Source organism: Paramormyrops kingsleyae, chromosome 1 (assembly GCF_048594095.1).
Source record: "Paramormyrops kingsleyae isolate MSU_618 chromosome 1, PKINGS_0.4, whole genome shotgun sequence".
In the NCBI taxonomy this organism is placed as follows: Eukaryota; Metazoa; Chordata; class Actinopteri; order Osteoglossiformes; family Mormyridae; genus Paramormyrops; species Paramormyrops kingsleyae.
In genome coordinates this window covers 19,091,111-19,115,683 of record NC_132797.1, presented here as the reverse complement: position 1 = coordinate 19,115,683, position 24,573 = coordinate 19,091,111, and the positions used below count along the sequence as shown (strand labels likewise).

Sequence of the window (24,573 nt, the reverse complement as noted above, 5' to 3'; positions counted from 1 at the left end):
TTTAGCAGTATTTCAATCTTACAGGCTCAGTCCCAAACACATGCGGCATGTGCTAATGAGCCTTGATCAAATTCAGTACCGACAAAAAGTCTTGTTTACATAATACCCATCCTGCAAAGGTTATGGTCATGTAGCATCTGGTAATTCTACTGTCCCCAAGCTTATCGATGTAAAGGATTTATCTCCGTGATCAATAGATGTCATCTTATTTTATATTAGATTCTTTTTTTCTCTCCCAATAGTGTCTAGTAAACGTTATTTTTGCTTTCCACATTGCGTGTTTCTTTCTCCTTGCATAATCATTCACTCGCACATTACCAACATTCCATGCAGTAAAGTACCAACGCTGCTGATCTATACAAATAAAGATATAACTGACAACTTTAACTGTTGAATTTTAAATATTTATTATGCACTGAACATACTCCTGCTCTGCATTTGCAAAGAATGTCTATCAGCACCATAAAAAAATCCCAACATCCTGAAATATGCACATAAATGCACTTAAATGGCACATAAAGAACATGAACTGTATATCCAAAACACTGGATCCATATCGTAAATCAAGCATGTATAATAGATATCCAAGAGACACCGCTTTGGATGTTTTATTATAGGTTCATATATAAAAGATTTAATTGATCAAAATTATAGCAAACTTCACATAAAATCTAATTTAAAAGAGTGAATGTGAAATGCATTTAAAGTTAATCCACAGGTTTAAGTTCCTCTTGTCTGGAATCTAGTTTCAGATGCTTTTCAAAATCCACGTTACTCTGTCGGAGTGTCATGCACATTCAGCATTCCTCCTTTACGTACATCTGATCGTCGAGGTCTGAATCGAAGTGCTCCGACCTGTCGGCCTGGCCACTCATAATCTCGTCTGGGGTTTTCATAAACCTGGAACAAAGAGCAGATGACAGGGGCAGGAGGAGCTGAAAAAAATGCTCCCATAGCTCCGATGAAGCCAGCGACTGTTACTAAGCAAGAGGCAGGTTTACCGAAACAACAGCCTCTGGCCGGGCTCCTTCCTGATGATGTTCAGCTTGTAGTAATGCCTCAGCGCTCTTGACATCTTCTCATAAGTCATGTTAGTCCTGTTCTGATTTGAGGAATGTAAATCACAGAGCTATGTTAGTCCGATCAATTTGCCAAAATACACAATATCCCAGCTCCCAGTCTGACCCACAATTAAGCATGAGATTGTAAGTGCTCACAGTTCCATCCATAAACATTCAGTTTTGCCAATCCAGATGAAGCCAAGAAGATTTAGTTATACTTCACCCTTAGAAACTATCTTACTAGCATGGAGGTTAGTGCATGATGCAGCAGGGCTGCCAACTCTCATGCATCTGGTGTGACACTCGCACTTTCAGACCCTCAGGCTCACGAAAGAAATCTTACAGCAAATATATGTAATTCCATTATAAACATAAAGTTAGCTACATTAAATGTGTCGGGGTAGTTTGCAAATCCTACAGACTGTTTACAAGGTAATAAAACTGTTAGATACACGTAAATGCGTGTGCATGTGTGTGCAGACTTGTCTCGAATTGAAAATCTAAGGCCAGCCAGCTGAGCGAAGTTGGTAGCCCTGCTACATCCAGCGCATGGGGGGTCAGGGGGCCTCTGGCCACAGGGCCTCTGAGTGAAGCTCTTCCATTCAGATCCAGGTCTGTGAATCAGGCCTCAGAACTTTTTTTTTAGAAGCAGGCCCGTTTATTTTTTATGGCAGGTAACTGACTGTAATTATGCCCATTATACTGTGGTCTGATTTTTTTCTGAAAGTTTAGGTTTTGTAAAAAGTATCTGAGAGTTCTCCAGTTTTATTCGCAGTTTTTTTTTTTTTGAAGGAAATGTAACCTTGCAGTGCATACCTCCATGACATCATGCATGAAACGTAGCGATTTATTTTTTACAGCCAAACACTTGGAATGAAGCTGAAATTTGGGGATGGTTCCAAGACTGTGGCATTTATAATACATGATGAAATGATTCTTAAACTGATACTAATAGTTCCAGACCTGCTAAGATAACTGATAACTGTCACTTGATAACTGTAACTGATAACTGTTATACAGAAATCACTTGCACTTCTTAATCAGCTGATGCCAATTTCCTAAATCCTCCATACTCTCTACATTTGCTCATACAAACAGATTTTTTTTTCTCAGATGCATTAAAATTAAAACACTGGCACTTATATCATCATATATCCATATTCAGGGTTGCGGGAGTCCGGAGGCTGGAGGCAGCAAATAACCCAGGACAGGATATCATCCGGGATTTTGGATATTGTAACATAATAATGTTACCTTGTGATTGCCCCAGAGCTGAGCGAGTCCATTCGGATCCATAATGCGAAACACTTTGCTCTCCTTGTCCTCCCATCGAATGTAGTTCTCATAGCGGATATCAGAGAGAAGCTGATACACATAGTCCCACAGCAGCCTGCAGTCTGCAGAGGGGAAATGGCAAAGGGCCTTAATGCAAACACACTGGCGATAGCTGCAGAGGGGAAATGGCAAAGGGCCTTAATGCAAACACACTGGCGGCAGCTGCAGAGGGGAAATGGCAAAGGGCCTTAATGCAAACACACTGGCGGCAGCTGCAGAGGGGAAATGGCAAAGGGCCTTAATGCAAACACACTGGCGATAGCTGCAGAGGGGAAATGGCAAAGGGCCTTAATGCAAACACACTGGCGGCAGCTGCAGAGGGGAAATGGCAAAGGGCCTTAATGCAAACACACTGGCGATAGCTGCAGAGGGGAAATGGCAAAGGGCCTTAATGCAAACACACTGGTGGCAGCTGCAGAGGGGAAATGGCAAAGGGCCTTAATGCAAACACACTGGCGATAGCTGCAGAGGGGAAATGGCAAAGGGCCTTAATGCAAACACACTGGCGGCAGCTGCAGAGGGGAAATGGCAAAGGGCCTTAATGCAAACACACTGGCGATAGCTGCAGAGGGGAAATGGCAAAGGGCCTTAATGCAAACACACTGGTGGCAGCTGCAGTTCATCGTCAGAACACCAGTGAAACAACAGCCCCTGGATCTTGAAGGCCAGGCCTACCTGCGATTCGTCCAATGGGCAGAGGTGGCTCCTCAAGGGGAGATGAAGGCACCAAGATGTGGTTCTGGTACAGCAGCTCCTCCCGATTGGAGACCAGCGTGGACCCATCTCGCCCACTCATGGGGGTCATCCGTGCGCGTTTGAAATCGGCCAGGGACATGCGTGTGTTAAGGAGGATGGGGTGCACGGCGGCACTGTGCACCAAGTGCGAGTCGCCCTCATGTGGCGAGACGCAGCGGCCATTTGCGCCCTCTGCTGGCGACAGGGACAGCTGGTACTGTTCCTCAGGGTGGTGGTTGCTGTCGGGCAGCTGGGAGGTCAGCTGTGAGGGGTCCTCACGAAGGCCCGGCTTTGGGGGCGAGCGGCAGGAATTTGGCGATGGCTGCCTCGGGTTATGAGGCGACCGGGGACGATGACGCAGCTCAATGGTGGGAGTGAACTGAGGGATGGGCTCTGTACCTTGTGGGGTTCGACGTACCGTTTCTGTATAAAGGATATTGAGGTTAAAAAGGTGGAAGGCCACTCATCTTAATAACATATCCTACCACACCTGGAGATTTCACCTACAGATGAGATTATCAGTGATTTTTCAATATCTCCACTAGATGTCACTGCTATACTGCAAATTTAAAATAATGGGGGCTTGGATTTCAATGACTTAGCCAACCAATGAAATAAAATACACAGTCAAAGGATACTTTACAGGCAAATTTGATTAAAATACACAATTTAACTCTCTGGCAAGAAATAGAGAACAACAATAAGGTGGACCATTTAATTAAGATCAAATTACATTCATTTAATGAACATCAGCATGTCCAGGGAAGACAGACTGTTGTTTATTTCCCTGCTAAATTTTAAAAACTTTCCTTCTTATTTTTTTCTACACTTTAAATTAAAACCAGATAACATAATGAACATACTATATAAACAATTTCATAGCCATTTGAGAGCCATTGCCAGGTTGTTGTTGAAGGTTATCGTCTTTGTGAGGTGACGTGCCAATGGACACTACACACTAGTTAAACTACAAAGAAGTTGAGCTTCATGGAAGAATTCCACACCACTTTGCCTCTGGTGATTTACCCTTCACGTTCACCGAATAGCTTAACACTACAGTAGATGTCGAGCCAAATGAAGTCAGCGCTTTCAGCCTTCCTGCAGCTCACCTTCAAGCCTGTGAAGCTGATGGTCCCCTGGCTGCGAGTGGAAGCTTCCCTGGTAGAAGCTAGAGGAGTGTAAGCCATGGGTCTTCCTCTGTCTCAGGATGTGCTGAAGCAGCTCATATAGGACATCGCCTGCGGGTTACGATGGACGCGTGAACGGAAGGCATTAGGCCGCCAGAGTGTGGGCTGCTCTGCAGAGGCCTGTTCTTATGCTTTTGAGCGGGATACTTAACCTTATTTATTTCAGTTAACATTCCCAGTTTTGTAAATGCTAAAATAAAATGTTAGAATATTTTGATTACTTAGTGTCTAAAAATGAGGCAAGACTAATGGAGGGGACACAAACAATGCAGTAGTATACTCTCACTTGATGTATTAATTAACCAGAAACCAAGTGCTAATTATGTACTGACCCCATGTTCATTCATCATTAATCAATCATAACGGTTCATGTAATTCATGCAGCGACTATATTTGTTCATTATTTGTATTTGAGTAGTAACTGAGTTACTTGTGCTCCCTCAAGTGAAGTGTAGCCAAAAATGATCATCAGGAAATAACATGTAATAACAACCTGCCACACATTTTACACCGGTCATGTGAGTAGGCAGATTTGTCACAGGCAAATACACGCAGATCATACAGTTCACAGATACTTAGTCTTAATGAAAATGGAGATTTCAAACCACGCACAGCTGGTGCTGAGAAAGAACACTGGATTTGATCAGGTGAGCTCCAGTATGGTCTGGTGATTTGGCCACCAGGACCAAGGATATGGATGTACGATGATGTCATTAATAGGTGAGACCTCCATCCATCCATCCATCCATCCATCCATCATGTTCCGCTTGTCCGGGGTTCGGGTCACGGGGGTAGCAGCTTCAGGAGAGATACCCAGACCCCCCTCTCCCCAGCTACCTCTACCAGCTCCTCGCGGAGGACGACGAGGCGTTCCCAGGCCAGCCGAGAGATATAATCCCTCCAGCGAGTCCTGGGTCTGCCCCGGGGCCTCCTCCCTGTAGGACATGCACGGAAAACCTCTCCAGGTAGTCGTCCAGGAGGCATCCGCACCAGATGTCCAAACCACCTCAACTGGCTCCTTTCGACGTGGAGGAGCAGCGGTTCTACTCTGAGGCTCTCCCGGATATCCGGACTTCTCACCATATCCCTAAGGGAGCGCCCAGACCCCCTGCGGAGAAACCTCATTTCGGCCGCCTGTATTCGCGATCTCATTCTTTCAGTCATTACCCATAGCTCATGACCGTAGGTGAGGGTAGGGACGAAGATGGACCAATAGATCGAGAGCTTTGCTTTTCGGCTCAGTTCTTTCTTAGCCACGACGAACCGGTTAAGCGCCTGCAAAACTGTAGACGCCGCTCTGATTCGTCTGTCCAGCTCTCAATCTTGCCTACCCTCACTCGTGAACAAGGCTCCGAGATACTTAAACTCCTCCACTTGAGGCAGTACATCTTCCCTGACCTGAAGAGGGCAATCCACCCGTTTCCAGCTGAGAACCATGGTCTCGGACTTGGAGGTGCTAATCCTCATCCCCGCCGCTTCGCACTCGGCTGCGAACCGCCCCAGAGCACGCTGGAGGTCCCCAGCAGATGAAGCCAACAGGACAACATCGTCTGCAAATAGCAGCGAGGCAATCCTGAGGCCACCGAACTGGATACCCACAACACCCTGACTGCACCTAGAAATCCTGTCCATAAATATTATAAACAGGACCGATGACAAAGGGCAGCCCTGGCAGAGCCCAACCCGCACTGGGAACATGTCCGACTTATAACCGGCAATGCGGATCAAGCTTCTGCCCCGTTCATACAGGGACCGAATGGCCCACAACAGTGGACCCCGGACCCCATACTCCCGAAGCACCCCTCACAGAGCACCCCGGGGTACCCGGTCATAAGCCTTTTCCAAATCCACAAAACACATGTAGACTGGATAGGCAAACTCCCAGGCCCCCTCCAGTACCCTTGCAAGGGTATAAAGCTGGTCCAGTGTTCCACGGCCAGGACGAAAACCGCAGGGTGAGACCTCATCCCTGGTATAGAGGGGGACAGGTTCTAAGCCTGGCTCAGAGTGGAGATCCCCTCACCTGAGTGGGGTGAGCGGTACCGGAAGTCCTCCTTGGTGAGCAACAGCAACGCCTTTCCATTCATCTGGAAGGTGTTACTGCCAATGGGATGTAGGGAGAACTCCCGCTCGGCCCACTTCAGCCACTGCGAGACATCCTCTCTGCTCCAAAGAGCGGGCTGCAGACCTGGTGGGGGGGGGGCGGGACACAGTCAGCATCCAGCCTCAGTGCAGACCAACAGCAGTGATGAATAATATGGGTCAGGTTCACTGTGAAGGACATCAGTTCACGAATAAACGACAAACAATGGAACAATAACAAGCACTTAAACAATAACAATCTTAAAATAAGTTATACTAATAACTCTAAAAAACATAGATTGCAAAGACTCCTGAGTGTGTTATACAGATACTGTACTGTGTTTTAAGGAACCGTATGGAGGCCTTGCATTACCGGTTTCACTTGGGTATACAAATGAGCTAACAGGCATGAGAAAGTCCTTTATCATCACCAATGAGAAACAACAGGCCAAACTGTCCAATCACAAGAGACAGATGGTTGTTGAAGGAACATGAAGGATGTTATGTGTACAAAATCATGAATGGTTAATCGTGTTGCAGACCACATTCAGACAACAATCAAAATGTTTAAACGTGGAATAGCTGAAAACTCGCCAAGACACAAGAGCCTGTTTTCCTAAGTCAAAATGTGGAAAGTGAAGAGGAACAAATGAAACAGTCAAAGAACTGCTCCAAAGATGCATCCTAGGGACAAAAAGTCTCATCAACCATGAGATGTCGCCTCCATGCCAGCAGGTTCTGGAGATGAGTCACTGATGCCTTCAGGGCTTATTTGCCACTAGTGGTCCACAGGCTATTGTTAAAATGAATGATTTAATAACTCCTACCCAGCACCACTTTATAGCCTTGGGAAGATCTTTAAAACAAGACAAACTTACACTGAAGGTAGCACAGAAATGGTAATAATTAAAAAAATGTTTTGCAGGGCTGAGAATTGGTGAATCGATGTTTGTTTGATGACAAAAATATGAATGGTTTTTGCTGAAGAGCATTTCAGAACTAAATTTGAAGGGCTTGATGGTACACGTATTTTATCAAGCCTTTTGGTTACATCATTTTCAGTTTGGAATGCACAATGAAACAAATTGATACATTTCTTGACAAGGGCAAAATCTAAATTCACAAGTTCAACACAGAATACATTATGCTAATTGTGGTTATGATTTGGTTAAGAGAGCTGAAAGACCCTCCCACATCACTTAAATCAGTAGCTTGGGAACATTTTAGTTTCCCAGTAAATTATATCAACACCAAAGGCAGAGTAGTTTATAAGACCAAGAACGTCAGCTCTGTTATACCGAACTCAGAAGTGTTTCTGGAAACGCATCCAGCACGCTTGAGACGACATAATTCGAGTGTGTATACATCCAACGCAAGGCAGAAAGAGCCTCTGCAAGTTAGTATGGAGTCATATGAGTGCCATAAAAAAGAATAAATCTGTGAAGGGATAAGAAAATAAATATTGAATAAGAAAGTTACAGAAATCCAAATAAAAAAATTAAAATAAGAAAAATGCTTTTCTTTATTGCTTTTGGTATTCCTCAAAGGGCCAAGCTGTCAATCAACTGGCTTTGGGCGGGCCTTCCCACTGGAACACACCCCCTCAGATGGAGCGAGTGGCAAAACATGGTACAACATGGCTGGTTTTAGTCAAGGAAACTGTGAAACAAATGATTATTTGCTTATATTAAAGGCAGTTGGACTCGACAGGGATACATCCCTTCCCAAAGGCCCAGTGGACCTTAGGTATTGATATATGGCCAGCAATCAGGTTTCCTGACAACATGCTTTGTAGAAACTTTTAAAGTTATCTGGCTAACCATCTAAACTTGTTTTGTGGAGTAGCCCCTTATAAGGAAAACTTGGGCTTCATCCCATATACCCCATTTAAGTGCAAGCGCATTGAGATACTACACACTCTGGTAACACATGTTCACAGAAGATGCAAAGTGCGCAAGTTTACAGCATATAAAGAGCAAAATTGCCCGGGTGCTACAACTATGTTATCATTTGTGTCAGTTGTGTTTGGGGTTGTTCTTCACTGTAGCCTAGGCTATGTAAACTTTCTTCATACAACTTTTGCGCACTCATACTGAAACTTCTTAGGAAGCATGCTGTGCTCTGATACGCCGACAGACTTCCTCGTGTTTGTTGTGATGTAAAGATTAGTCATCAGTGGTGCGGTGCATGGTGATCTATACACTTTAGCTGAAAATGGCTTCCATGCAGTATTTGCCAATGTGTGGATAAAGTGCACATTAAGGGCGCTGCACTTGGCATAATTGAGCAACGGGACACCCTTGGATACCTGCACTAGGCGTGTGAATACTCCAGCTCTTTACATACACTTGCACACTTTGCGTCTTAAGTCAACATACATCACCAATGTGTACGGCATCTCAGTGCGCTTGCACTGAAATGGGGAAAATAGGATGAAGCCTCTGTCATGGTGGGTCTCTCGCAGTCATGGTTCCACCGGGATTTCAAAATAAAGGTCACTGTGGCTCTCACAGCACTTCCTCCATCATACCTCTAATGAAATCTAATGAACTGCATAATAACTGCATTATAAATAATCTAATGAAAATCACTAAACATACCTAAGGCTTCTGAAATTTCCTGATTTCCTCTGCAGCTCCTTCCGCAATTACCACTATGATTCCCGAAATTCGCCTCTTCTCCTCCATTATTACCAAGGGACACCAGTTCGCATACTGCTACCGCCTACAGTACAGAGTGACATACAAGCCACCATACACAGTTAGCTATCCCAGTAGAGCCTTTTCGCCTGCCAGCCCCTTCTGGGAAGGCCCACTCAATGCCAGTTTATCGACAGCTCGGCCCTTGGGGGAAAAGCAAAATCAATATGGAAAAAGCAATAAAGAAAATGCAAAGGCAATAAAGAAACACATTTATTTAATTTATTGTATCTTATTATTTTTTATGGCATTCCTATGACTATTAAGTTAGTCTCCTCATGGCATTCAAGGTCTCTTTTACCAGGAAAATCAGACTGGGCTGAAAAACGACTACTGAGGTTACAGGGTTGTTTATTACTACAGATATGTGACCATGCTCTGTAGCGGAGAACATGGGATTTCGTTAATTATGATTGTTATGATGCAAGCATTTTTTAATTTTAATTTTACATATTTATTTTTACAGTGCAAACGAGCATTTTGTTGAGCGGTGTTGTTATTCGGACACGTCGACAGGCACATTGCCTTATGTTTATAACTGCGTCCCTGCTGAACTAAAATTGCACTGAACTGTGAACCCAATCAGATACCTGCACTCATGCCTAGGTGTTTACTTTTTGGGAAAGTCCCCACAAAGGATTGCTCATCCGTGATAACGCCATGCCAGACTCTCCTATCTCAAGCCCTTAAACTGAGCCACGTGCAACAGGGCACATACAAGTAACAAAAGTAACCGACATAACTATACTAACCTACATTTAAACTAGTAAAAAGTGATTTTTAACCCTCATGGTGATATAAAAATTTTGACCTCGTAGAATCGCCCACCCCAAATGTTTTGCTATGCCCACCTTTGTCTCCATAACTGATACATTCACCCACAGGAAGCAGTCCATAAGAACAAACCTCAAAATATCATCCATCTTGAAAGGTTCTGCATAGAAGGATCATCCAAAATCCCATGAAATATGTTCCCAAAACCAATGTAAAAATTATAGAACAAAACTACCCAAATTTGCTCAGAAAATCTACACAGTGTTCTAAGAAATGCTTCAGCAATCAACTAATTGAAATTGCAAATACTGATATAATATTTTCTTTTTTATCCCAAACACAAAAGCTGAGTGTTGTATTCTTTTTGAGTAACAGTGGGGTGTGAGAACTAGACCTTAACAAACGTTCTGCTTTACCTCCTCACCTGGACGAAAGCCAGTCTTTACCTACAGCATTTTTAACAAAAGCGATTTTAGAGAAAAGCAGGGGTTAGCCTTTGCATCTCGGCGGAGCAAATAGGAGCTTCGTTTGCCATGAGAGCAAAAGATAGGCCAGGAAGAGAATAAGAGAATGTGAATGAATCAGAGTAGGAGAAGCAGGGGGTGACAGAGTACCCCGCAGAGACGTGGGAGGGGAAACATCTCCCCTCCGGGATAAAAATCTCTTTACTGACTCACCAGCAATGGAAGGGCCAGTCTCTCTCTATGGAAACACAACCTTAACAGTGCTAGGGAGACTGAAATAGGCTATGAGTTATACATTTGGCACACAGAGAGCTAACTGGTCATTGTTTAAGAAATAGTCAATGTCAGCTGACAGTCCAGTGCTCTGTCTCATGACGAAATGGAAAGACTGGGACCACAAGAAGTACATGGAGGTATCCAATCCGTGCTCTACCATAAAGGAGGCCTCACTTCAATGGGCTGTAAACACACTGGTGAAATGCATGAATGTAGCTTAGAAGTCGTTCCAAGGGCCCTGAGCGCATAATCACACAGACTGTCTGCTTCCACCCTCAGCGAATGACACCATTCTAGAGTTATAGCTCAACCGTGCAGGTCCAGGGCAGCATCAGCCACGACACATTCTGCATAATATCGCTTTCTTTTAAATTATCGGCTTTATCGTTAAAAATTAAGCTTCCTGGAGATGCTGGTCTTGATATTTTAGTCACCAAAGTTAAAAAATGCTAAAAATTCAGAGTTAAAAGATACTGACAGTGTACCATCATGGTACACTGTCAGTATCACCTTTCCTCGCTGTCATCGTATCACAGAAGTTTATGTCACCATGGCTGTATATTCCCATATATCTGTGCGGATACGGCTGCTCTGTGACAGTTCAGACCCCTCCCTTTATGATCTTGCGCTAAGGATTCCATAAGATTCACCACAAGCTCGTCTCGTCCCCCCACTCATTCTGACTCACAGATATTTTTCTTCCATAAAATACGGGATGCGCCATTAGCAGAGGGAAACCAGCACAGTGCTGTTACCAATCTTCTGGGCAAGCCACCGGAAGTTTCAAGGATCTTAACCCACTTCTGTTCTATCCTTAAATTAATAAAAGATAAGCTGTAAATACTGTAACTAGTCTGGTAAATAACTGTACAAAATGTACCTTTCTAAATATGGTTCTTTATTCATGGAAATATATTTGTTTTCTTATAGTGCACAAACACAACATCATGGGGTCAAAGATCTGAGAATCTGCTTGGAAAATATACAGAATAACGGCAGCAGAAGACCATAAAATAAACACCAGGGTTTAAAAGGCTGAATTTTATCACCTTCACATCGATGCCGTGGGTTTGTTCTTTTTTTGAAATTGTGAAAACGTGGCCGATCCGGAGCTTCAAATGCGTGAGTGAGGCTGTCACGTGAGCCCGTGTTTACAATATGCACTCCCCTGCAATATTCAGGGGTCTCCCGCTGAATGGCGGAAAAGGCAGATTTGGGCAGCCCCCGAGGACCCCGCCGTGACCATCTGCGATGGCCTCGCGCAGCTGCTGAGTGGGAGGGAAGGAAGCTCTAAACAACTTCCCACAAAGCGCCCCTCTTGGCAGGAAGTTCCCCCTCAGCTCTCTCCTTCCAGCACAGGAAACTTCCTGTGGTCAGGACCCACAGCAGCTGTGCTTTTTATCACCAGCGCGCAAAGCAGAGCGGGAGAGACAGACAGAGGGAGGAGGAAAGACCGGGGAGCGATAAGAGAAGGTCTGGAGCACTGCCATGTATCCTTCTGAAGAGCTATCTTATTTTACAAGCTGCCTGTCTGCCAACCGTCTGAAAATCTATATACTTCACATGTCTGCATTGCAACCACAGGATACTCATTTCTGAAGTGTTGTGTTTGTTGTGCAAGTCTCTCAATTTTTATATTAATTCTTAATAAATGCTTATGTCAGAATGCAAGGTATTAATATTATAAATGAATCCTTAAGTAGGAAGTCAACATTTCAAAAATGCTGCCCACTATTAAAAGATGTATCTACATATTTAAAGTAGCAGAGATTGGTGATTCATCAGTATAGGTGTGATTAAGCTCACTTAACTGACAACATAGTTAACAATAGCACTGATATAAACCAAAATTCAGATTTTGAGCAGAATTCTTTATTTTTGTGTGGGTGGGGGGAGGGGCTCCTCCACAACCCCCTCTGCTAAGGTCACTTCCTGGTGACATCATTCTTAGGCAACCTTGGAGTAAATCTTAGTTTTTGTTTTTTTTTTCGGGGGGGGGGGGGGGGGTGGGGTTTCACAAAACAGATTAAGGCTCTTTTGAAATAAAGAAGGATGCAGGATGTAAGACCTAGCATGCATATCACTCCTGGAGGGTGGGGGGGGGGGTCACCAGTATTTCCTCACTGTTGGATTTGCCCCCTCCTCTTATTCACACTACAGAAAGTTTGGCCTTCCCATTAAATCCTCTCCATAAAAACTCCCTTGTTACATGTGGCGCTGAGCAAGACATTATATACGCACTTTCTATAAGGTACAAAACTGACTCGTTTGTCAGACTGCGGCCTGGAGGTGTTCTTTGAGGAAGTCAATGAGGCAAAGCTACCAAAACTGGTTCCATTAAAAAACAAACGAAAAAAAAAAAAACAAGAACCAGTCAAATTATCCTCCTCGGCACTTTGATTATAAAAGCAGTTTTCTGCTTTGTTTATTTGTTCTCCATTTCTTTCAGCCATCTGTAAACCGTCACTTTCTAATGAAAGGGGGAACTGGATCCTGGTAACATCAACATGGGAATTACCCTAATCTCCTCTGCCCAGTCAGACAGGAAGCATGCAGAAATTTCAAAACTGCAAAGGCATTGCAGGCCCTTACTTACAAACTCTTTTGTGTGCATGCATTTCTAAAACTCCGGTTAATATTTTACATAAATAATGAAAGTATTTTTGAATAATTCTGAAAACACATATCCCAGAAAGGCATATCTGTTCCCTAAATGAGCATTATATGGGGTGGACTGTCATCTGTTCACACCATAAGCCTATTTTTATTTCATTGGGAACCTGAGGTCAATTTTTTACATCTATATAAAAACACAAATGGGATATATATATATAAAGTAACCCAGGAAATGAAAGACTTAATAAAAAAGTAGTCAAAGAGTTAAAAAAAAGGTAATTTACTGATGTTTGTTCCACTTCACTGTGAGCTGTCCCTAAACTTTTGTTCAGCCATAAGGACATTTACAATGTGCCGCGTTTTCACACGACGGCCACATCAATTAGCCACATCGATACACGCCCAAGTTCGAGATGAAACCGCACTTCCGTATTCAAGATGACCCACTGCATTCGAATTGAAACACTGCAAGTACAGTGCAATGTGAAATGAACACTCCATCACTGACCCTTCATCAGCTTGGCATAACCTGAGCTGGCTCGTCTCACAGAGGAACGTGAATCATGAAAATGCAGCCGCAAAGTTTGGTGAAGGTCACATTTTCAAACATGGCAAGAACATATTTACGACACAGCAGAAGCGAAAGCAATCTCTCTAATCTGCAACAATCGCTGTGGTGTGAAATGACATAATCAGCAAGTAATAATAAGCATTTTCAGAATCAGAATCAGAATCAGAAAAACTTTATTTATCCCGGAGGAAATTTAGGGATGCTATTAATCATCAAAATTTCACTGGTATTATTTAACCGTTACCAGTAATATGAAGGGGAAAATACAATGTTGCAAGCTATAAATAACAGCAATGTAAAAACTCATTGGAAAAAGGAAGATTATCACAACCCCCCCCCAAACCTCACCTCCAGTAAAAAAAAAAAAAAAAACACCTTCATGTGCCCGAAATCCTGACAGTACATTACACCAAACCATCTTTGTCTGACATTTTGATTTCTGGTCATTCTCACGCACATTGTACACATATGTCCTATAATTACACTACAGTATAATTATTCCCCTATTCAAGTGACCTTGATTTTTTCCGCAAAAAGAAATTGTGACTCCAAAAATGTTTACCCTCTGTGTAAATAATTACAAAAATTTGGCAGGACACAATCTTGTGAATTTGTGAATCTTGTGAATTTGTGAATCACGTAAACCTTTGCATTGTTGTTCTAAATCTTTGAAGCTAGTTTCATTTCTGAGAAAATTATGCCAGAAATAAAAAGTAAATCTTTAATTCCAGCTGTTCGTGCAGCACAAATTGCAGTGATTTGGCATACAATTTCCCCTAAAAGGTCTGACCTTTACATACATAACAGGAGCCCACACAGAATGATAAAAATTACACAAAATACATATAATTAATTATAATTAAATGTAATTAACGTGCTGTCTGCATTTTGTATACTGCCAACCTCAAACTCTTAGTCCCCAGTTTCATGCTGTGAGGACCACTGCATAATTAAGGTGACCGGTGCTGCGTTTATCTGCCACCAGCCCAAGCTGTAGCAGCCACAGAGAGAGTCGTGTAAAAACACCACCCTTCATTTCATCAGCTGAACACATGCCCCATGCATAAAGATCTGCTTGCGTCAGCTCACTTTGCGCTGCTGCACGGGGCCACAGTTTCCCAAGGAAGATACCGAACTGTACAATCCGTGTTTTATTCCACCATTGGGACGCAAGAACAGGCTCCCTTCCAGATTTTTATTCTCCACTTTTCGGGAATGGCCTTCTGCCACTCAGGAAATTGCTGAAGAAAAGCAGTGGCTTCCAGGTGTAGGAAATATGCAGGACAATTCCCTCAGAGACACAGAGAGAGACACTGTATCTCGGTCTCTGTCGGAACTCCCATCAGCTTTCAGGACGCCTAACAATAACACGGTGGTGCTTTTTCTAGGGCTGCATTTTCCCAAATTGACTCTTCATGAGCAGCATAAAAACCCAAACACACACAGACATATTCAAGCTGACGGAGATGCCTCACTGTGCAAGTACTCTTACTCATTTCACACTCCCCAGCTCAGAGAAACCTTCACAGTGTTATGGATCGAAAGGGTGACTCGTGGCATTTATCCGAGGTCTCCTGTTCACATCTGCCACACTGGTAACGTTCTTAAGAGATTATGGCCAGGCACTTCACTGCAGCCTTTCAGAAGGTCATGGCAGAATGCTTTCTTTAAAATGCTAGTCCGGCTAACAGATAGCTCACTGCACTGAAAAGTGCCACCAGTGCACGAGCATTGGCTGTAAACCCACCGAACCAGCGGCAGATACAGAAAGTCCCCAGTCGAGATCTGTGGTCAAGCCCAGCAGATGAGATTACTGAGAAAAAACAGTGACAGGCACAGCTGCAACTTCCTCACACTTTAATGGGCTGCACTGCAAGTACTGTTGCAACAGCCAGCTGTTAGATTACAGTTCTTTGTGGATTGGAGGGGGGGGGCAGTTCATAGTACCTCTAACATTTTCTTCCCATGCAGTGGGAATGAAAGTGTCACATATACAAAAGTGAGGCAAGAGAAGCAGAGATGGTGAACCTATGAAACCGTTTTTATGGGGCAATTTTTCCAAGCAAAGTTGCCATTTTTTTCATATAAACTCTCAAGGCCATTGCTCAAAATCGATATATTTTTAAAACTTTTATTTATTGCATCAATGTCCAATCAAGGTTTAAGCATCTTATTTTTAGGCGTATACAGTACAATCAAATTCTTGCACTTTATTCATAAAAACTACCCTGGTAACTTGCTTTAGGTATATAAGCAGCACTCATTTACACATAAAAATGCATTTAAAAATGTGAATGCAAAAAAAAATCTATTTTTACAGTGCAAATATATCAAAGTGGTTTCCAAGAGGCTACTTATTCATGCAAAACAGAAACGGTGGAATATATCACAGCTGATTTATGACGTTATGCCAAGTGCAGTATATTTATAGTAATAGCTCCTAACAGCTGTAAAGAGGTATCCAAAAGAAAATGTACTTTTCAAATAATGCATGTAAGTGCATCTACTGCCATGAAACAGCAATCTAACATAGCTGCAACATTCATGATCACCGCGGCAGGCTGAAGCAATTCATTTGTTTTTACACTTGTATTCTGATTTCTGCTGCACTGAGGTGCAATAGCAAATTCACAGGTAGGAATATTTGCATTGTAGCCACAAATGAATGGTTATTTCCTGATACAGTCTCTGGGTATTTAGCTTCCTCAGAGGTCTTCAAACTCATGGACTAGTCACAGGTAAAATGGGAGGGAGACTAAATTATTTATAGCTTGAAACATTGTATTTTTCACTTAATATTACTGGTAAAAAGTATCTGGTCAATTCATTGTGATTAACCTACATTACATTGTGATAATGATCTAATCAATGCAATATGATTAACCCCCACAGAACCACTGGTATTGTGATCTCTCATTGAGTTTCACATTTCAGTACATTCCAGGTGTAGGTATCCCCTCCCAGCAGCTGTGCAGAATTACAAAGACACATTGATGTACTTCTAGTATAGGAGCAACAGAGATTAAATCAAGAGCACACAGCAAGGCTGACGTCCAGGAACACTGTTTGGACGGGTCATCAAGCAAGTCTGCATACACATGAGCGGGTGTTTGTGCGGGTGTTTGTGCGTGTGTGTGTGTACTCACGCAGGTGTGCCGGCAGGCGAGTGGGCCCTTCCTCCATCCGGCTGGCCGGCCGTGATGCTGGCGCATGGGCGGGGGAGGAAGTACAGTTTGGTAGGGCACTCGCTCAGAGGCTGAAAAGGGATCCCCTCCTGCTCCAAGGAGATACAGAAACAAAGGCATATCTAGCAGGCCACAGGCTCTTCAGAGGCAGCAGCTGATACTGTGGCAATAGGAAAACGTCATCATGGAGGTCCACTAAAGAAAAGAATTCAACTTAAAATATCAGTTGATAAAGCTATTAATGTTTTAGTACAGGGCTATTACAGGACACACCATTCCTATTTATCACACAAGACCAAATTACAAAGAAAGAACAAGTCATTTGTGATCCAATGCTTGAAATAGTTTGAGGTCATTTTAGTGTTTGATGGCATACACACAAACACACATACAGATCTGTGCATGCATTTGTGCGTGCATGTACTATATGAACAAAAGTATTGAGACAAACATTTATGAAACAATGGGTTGTTCTGAAGAGCTCAGTGAAGAAGATGCCACCTTTGCAGTAAGTCAGTTTGCGGAATTTCTGCCCTGCTAGATATTCCATGGTCAACTGCAAGTGGTATTACTGCAAAGTGGAAGCATTTAAGAACAACAGAAACTCAGCCACAAAGTGACACAAAGTAAAGTAACAGAGCGGGGTCACCGAGTGCTGAGGCGCATAGTGTGTACAAGTTGCCAACACTCTGTTGACTCAATAACTGCAGAGATCCAAACTTCCTCTGGCTTGAACCCCAGCACAAAAACCGCGTGATGGGAGCTTCGTGGAATGGGCTTCCATTGCCGAGCAGCTGCATGGGAGTCCCACACCACAAAGTGCAGTGCCAAATGTTGGATGGAGTGGTGTAAAGCACGCCGGCACTGGACTCTGGAGCAGTGTTTTGTGGCGTGACAAATCACACTTCTCTGACTGGCAGTCTGATGGCCGAGTCTGGGTTTGACGGATGCCAGGAGAACATTACCTGCCTGACTGCATTGTGCCAACTGTAAAGTTTGGTGGAGGAGGGATAATGGTATGGGGTTGTTTTTCAGGAGTTGGGCCAGGCTCCTTAATTCCAGTGAAGGGAACTCTTACTGCTTGAGCATATCAAGGCATTTTGGTGTCAGGGTCAGCCCCTGTTGTTACTCTGTGTCCCTTCCCCGTTTGGCTAGCAGGCATTGCTGGTCATCCCGTCCTTCATGTTTGTCTTTGAGTTTCCCCTGTTCTGTTGGCCTCATGGCTCAACACCTTGAGCATCCGGTTGTCTTTGTACCTTCTGTCCTGTGTTTGAATCCCACCTCCTGTTTTTGTATTTTGCTCCCTAGTGTTTCAGTTGAGTTTGTCTAGTTATTGTATTTGGTGATTTTGTATATGGTGTTTGGTTTTGTTCCTTGTGCCCCTGCTTGTCTTTACCTGTCTGTAATTCCCCAGTGTTCTGATTCCTTGGGTAGTTCTTAGTTTTCCTGTTTAGTTCCTTTGAGTATTAGTTTCACTTGTACCCCGTTTCCCTGGAATTTCTTAATTAGCCTCACCTGTCCTGTGTTAGTCTCGCTACCCCTTAGTACAGTATTTTAGTTCCTGCTTCTGTTCAGTTCCCCAGTGGTTCATTGTGTGTGTTGTTGTTGGTTGGTATTGATTGCGTTTGATGGTTATGTCAGAGATTTCCAGTATTAGATGTGTATTTAGGTTTTGTTATTTAGTGTTTGTTAATCCCCTTTTAGTTTTTGACCCCTTGTGGTCCTTTGGTTGTGCCTTGTGTTCCTTGTGTTTTTTTAGTTCAGTTAAATAAACCATGTTTTTTGTTCTTTGAGCCACAAGTGGGTCGTTCATCCTTTCTGTGCCTGCACCATGCCTCTTTTGCATGCCCGAGCTGCCTGTACCCCTGACAGAATGAACCACTCCCAAGGACGATCCCCAGGCTCTGGGACACCTGCCCCCCCTGAAGTTCTGGATGCCGTCAGGGCTCGTATGGAGGAGCTCTGCTCTCTTCAGGATGTCTGGAAATGGCTATCCCTGACCCCAACTGTCCTCCAGTCACCATGGTTGTGCCAAGCCCTGACAGAAGCTGGCAACCAACTTCTCCAGCTCTCTCCTGCCTCTCTGGAGGAGGAGGTATGTAGGATAGAGAGAGTATTTTGGCATCTGGTGGACCTGGCAGGGTCGCCTGAAGTACCTGACCCAAGGTCCAGTGAACAAGCCGCCGCTGCCGCGATGCCCGAGCCCTGCCCAGGGGAGGTCGCAGCCGCTGCCGCCGCCGCGATGCCCGAGCCCTGCCCAGGGGAAGGCATCATGGCAATGCAGCCTAGGAGTGCAGTGCACCTGCCTGCTCCTTCGCTGCCAGTGCTGGCAGCTCGCCCCTTTGTAGGTACGCGCCTGGCTCTTAAAGGGGCCAGGTTGGTTGGGGACGCCATCCCGCGGGTCCCCAGGATTCCTACACGGGCGATGACCACTGCAAAAGAGCAAACCCCTGCTCTGGCCTCCATGGTTTCCAAGCCTCCAGAGGTTCCAGCACTGGCGGTCAATACTCTGCCTCCCACTGTTCCAGACCTGCCTGTTGCTGACCCGCCAGACCTGCCTGTTGCTGACCCGCCAGACCTGCCTGTTGCTGACCCGCCAGACCTGCCTGTTGCTGACCCGCCAGACCTGCCTGTTGCTGACCCGCCAGACCTGGCAGCTGCGTCGCTGCCCTCCGAGGCGCCCGCACCGCCCGCACCTGACTCCACGGCCCCAGCTCCACCCACGCCCGGCCCACAGGGAGCCATGCCTTTTGACTTTGCCCCTGCATCTCTGCCCAAGGCTGTCCTGGCCTCAATCCCCAAATGTCAGAATCCTACCTCCACCCAAGTGGACCTTGCATGGCACTGGTGGAGGTCCAGCAGAGGACTGGGCCGGTTCTCTGTCTCCCGAAAGGGGAGACGGGGACACACCAGGCGGACCAACCGCCCAGACCCAGTCCCTACCCCTTCGCCCTCCAGCTCCCATTCCTGTTATATGCCCTCCTCATCGTTTCCAGACCTGCCTGTTGCTGACCCGCCAGACCTGCCTGTTGCTGACCCGCCAGACCTGCCTGTTGCTGACCCGCCAGACCTGCCTGTTGCTGACCCGCCAGACCTGGCAGCTGCGTCGCCGCCCTCCGAGGCACCTGCACCGCCCGCACCTGACTCCACGGCCCCAGCTCCACCCGCGCCCGGCCCACAGGGGGTCGCCGCCTCTGCTCTGCCAGGCAGGTCTGGCGGGTCAGCAACAGGCTTCTGTTCAGTTCCTTCGTTGGTGTCTTCCAATTTCTGTTCCCATCCTGCCATCTTGTCACCCTCCAGTTCCAGTCTTGCAGCCACCTCCTCATCACCCTCCAGTCTTGCACTCCCTTCCTCATCGCCCTCCAGTTCCCGTCCTCGTCCTGCAGTCCCTTCCTCATCGCCCTCCAGTTCCTTTCCTCGTCCTGCTGTTCCTTCCTCATCACCCTCCAGTTCCTTTCCTCGTCCTGCAGTCCATTCCTTATCACCCTCCAGTTCCTGTCCTCGTCCTGCAGTCCATTCCTCCTTGCCCTCCAGTCGGCCACAAAGCCCACCTCCTACCCAACATTTCCCTTTTCTGTTTCCTGGCCAGCTGCCCCAACAAGTCCCATTTTTGCCCTTCCCTTTCAGTTTATCTGCCCCATTTCCATCCCAGTCTCATGTCCCTGCTCCTTTCCCACTCCCTGCTCCTTTTGTTCCTTTCCCTTCCGGTTCCCCTATACAATTTCATTCTCATGTCCCTGGTCCTGTTCCTCAGTGTCCACGTCCGTTTGTTCCTGGTCCCCAAGTTCTGCCCCCTGCTGTGTTCCCTCGTCTAATCTTCTTGTCCCAGCTCCTGGTGTCTGCCCCATCTGTTTTTGTTCCCCTCTTGTCTGAGTTCTTGGTTCTGTCTGTCCAGTTCCTTGGTTTTCGTTAAGTGGTTTCCCTGTCCGGTGCTGTCTTAGTCTTGTACACCCGTTATTTGTGGCCCTGGCAGTGCCCTTGCGCGCGTCCGGTGTCCACGCGTTAGGTGGGGGGGGGGGGTACTGTCAGGGTCAGCTCCTGTTGTCACTCTGTGTCCCTTCCCCGTTTGGTTAGCAGGCATTGCTGGTCATCCCGTCCTTCATGTTTGTCTTTTAGTTTATCCTGTTCTGTTGGCCTCATGGCTCAACACCTTGAGCATCCGGTTGTCTTTGTATCTTCTGTCCTGTGTTTGAATCCCACCTCCTGTTTTTGTATTTTGCTCCCTAGTGTTTCAGTTGAGTTTGTCTAGTTATTGTATTTAGTGATTTTGTATATGGTTTTTGGTTTTGTTCCTTGTGCCCCTGCTTGTCTTTACCTGTCTGTAATTCCCCAGTGTTCTGATTCCTTGGGTAGTTCTTAGTTTTCCTGTTTAGTTCCTTTGAGTATTAGTTTCACTTGTACCCCGTTTCCCTGGTCTTTCTTAATTAGCCTCACCTGTCCTGTGTTAGTCTCGCTACCCCTTAGTATTTTAGTTCCTGCTTCTGTTCAGTTCCCCAGTGGTTCATTGTGTGTGTTGTGGTGTTGTTGGTTGGTATTGATTGTGTTTGATGGTTATGTCAGAGATTCCCAGTTTTAGATGTGTATTTAGGTTTTGTTATTTAGTGTTTGTTAATCCCCTTTTATTTTTTGACCCCTCGTGGTCCTTTTGGTTTTGTGTTTGTAGTGTTTTCTGTTTTATTTAATAAACCCCTTTTTTTCTTGGAGCCGCCAGTGGGTCGTCCGCCCTTTTTGTGCCTGATGCCTCGCTCCCGTGCCCGAGCCGCCTGCAATCCTGACATTTGGACAATTATCTACTTCCAACTTTGTAGGAACAGTTTGGAGAAGGCCCTTTTCTGTTCCAGCATGACCCAGTGCACAACGTAAGGTCCATAAAGACGCAGTTGGGTGAGTCTGGTGTGGAAGAACTTGACTGGCCCACACAGAGCCCTGACCTCAACCCCAACGAACACCTTTGCAATGAACCAGAATGGAGATTGTGAGCCAGCATCAGTGCCTGACCTCACAAATGCTCTTCTGCATGAATGGGCAAAAATTCCCACAGACACTCCATAAACCTGCAAAAAACCTTTCCAGAAGAGTGGCAGCTGTTATAGCTGCAAAGGGGGGGACCAACTCCATATTGCTGCCTATGGATTTAGAATTGGGTGTCATAAAAGTTCTTATAGGTGTAATGGCCAGGTGTCCCAATACTTTTGTTCATATAGTGTATGTCTGTCTGTGTGAGTAAATACTTCACAATGCAGAATATAATTGATTTCTGTGAATCAGGCCATCTTACAACTAATTTATTAATAGAAAAATAATCCCTACCTAGCGTTTCCCCATAATTAACTATGTGTACTATCTATCTATAACTTTTGGTATACCTTAACACATTTTTCCAGATATGTTTTATAAAACATATCTCCATAAAAACTTCAGCCTCATATATAACTTTAACACATAAAATAATGTCTGACATGTACATATTTTCCATGCACATTGCAGGAATGCATCCCAGCTAGCGCTTGGCATTTATACCAGGTACAGTGTCGGCCCCCTTTCCCCAACCATCTGATGGGAAGATGCCCTGACTGAGCACCTTGCTACCTCCTGCCATGCTGTAATGAAGCTCGTATGGGGTCCAGCAGACTGCAGGGTCAGTAGCCAGAGTGAAAAAAAATGGTACCACTGAGTACCATTACAAACAGAACAATGAACCTCTAATCACCTCAGCAAATAATTATGGCCTGATTCAGTGTAATATAAATTCCTAACAATGACGAGAGACATTCATTTCATGCACAAAGTCCAAAAGAAACACAATTGTATATAATTTCTAATTTATCTAAGTAGATTAGATTCAAAACTACTCTCCACCCATATTAGATTTGTGATGAGCCAGCGAAGCAGCATAATGTATAAGGTGCAGAAGCCTAAATGGAGTATCAATGCAACACAGGACACTCTCTGTCTCTCTCTTTCACACACACACACACACACACACACACACACACACACACACACACAGGACACTCTCTGTCTCTCTCTTTCACACACACACACATACACATACATCGTCACATAGAAGAGTTTGCAAGTTTATATTGTCACCCGCTGCCTAGAATATACAACTATGTAAGCTTATGACAAAAAATACAACAACTGAGTGATGTTCTATGACTGGTCCAACTGAAACCCTAACGTTTACATACAAACACACATTTAAAAAGTCTTTAAAGGAGATGCTCTACTAAAATTCCACTAGATTTCAACTGAAACAGGGTCAAGGTGAATGTGCACATCTGGAGGATGATGATGATGATGATATGGACTTCATCGCACAACACTGAGCAAAGTCACAAATGAAGCACAAAGATACTGAACCAACAGATGATGGAAACTCACTTCCAAGCTGTCATTCAGACACAGTCCGTGATCTACAAGGTGCGTGACGGATGCATTACTGGGCTTAAAACAGTGTAACAATAGTTTTCACAATGCTATTAATATTTGGCTGCGATTTCCTTAAAAGCAAATGAGTGTTGGGAATCAATTGTAAATTTACTACTCGTTATCCAAAGGACTTGTAAACAGGGATCATTTACCCACAAACCAAGATCCATGAAACCGAAAGAAGAAACCGTGTCGCAATGACATTTTCTAAAGCCCCAAAGAGTGTTTTCAAATAAAGCCATAAAGCGTACTTTTCAACAAGCCGAGCAGAGCCTGTTGCAGTTTCATGTCAAAATGCACAGACAGCATGGAGACTGTAAGGAGCCACTTCTGACGGTGAAGCGGAATCAAGCGAGCACGTCACTTACCGAGCCTTGTGTACAACAAACAGCACGATCAAAAGTCCTTGCAGCAATAGATAATGATTACGCGTCCCTCCGTAATATTATCCTTTTATATGGGGATTGGATACAATAAAATACATCGGATATGAAGAATCCGCGAATATCTTCAATGCACATCGCCTGGAGGTTCAGACCATGTTTTTCGCAATTCAGGAAGTTCTCCCTTTCCCCACTTTTCCTCTGTTTTCCTTTAAAAAATAATCCTTCATGAACACACTACCATTGATTTTCGGTCGCGATCCATTTAAAAACCATGCGCGCCCGTTTGTGTTGTTAATGTTTTTTTCAATCTATGGTCATTGTTCACAAAGGACAAATTCAACTTCTCCGTTTCCTCCTTTCATTTCTCGGCCCATCGTGGCCCGCCGTCAGTTTCTTCCTGGAAAAGGCTGAAAGCAGAAACAGCGGATCGGGCAGCCGCTCATTGATTTTAGGCAGAGATGAGGCGGATCGGGCGCTGTGCGGCGCTGCCCCCCGTCCAGCGGCACTGCCCCCTTAAAGGGGACCGCGCTGCGGGGAAGCCCAGCTCTGCAGCATGGTGCGCAAAGCGGCGCATTGGGGAACAATAGTGAGATCATGGGGCCCGCTGCACTTTAAAAATGCATGTGCTTGTCTGATCGCCACATTTAATGCAAGCTGAAGTTTCAAGCTTTATGTGTTACCTACACAAACACCGTACACACGGGTAGCGAATTGTTATACATACATATATACATACACACGTGTATGTGAGTGTATATATATATATA

General features: G+C 44.8%; 1 protein-coding gene across 1 annotated transcript; it reads right to left on the bottom strand.

The window, feature by feature from the left end:
• Positions 1-382: 382 nt before the first annotated feature.
• Positions 383-24,282, bottom strand: LOC111847033 (transcription factor ETV6-like). Its single transcript, XM_023817871.2, has 8 exons — positions 23,789-24,282; positions 16,947-17,074; positions 6,342-6,506; positions 4,241-4,369; positions 3,072-3,554; positions 2,316-2,458; positions 1,002-1,102; positions 383-900 (listed from the first exon to the last, which is right to left on the bottom strand). The coding sequence occupies exons 2-8, from the start codon at positions 16,981-16,983 to the stop codon at positions 798-800; spliced, it is 1,161 nt and encodes a 386-aa protein (XP_023673639.1). The 5' UTR covers positions 16,984-17,074; positions 23,789-24,282; the 3' UTR covers positions 383-797.
• Positions 24,283-24,573: the final 291 nt, after the last annotated feature.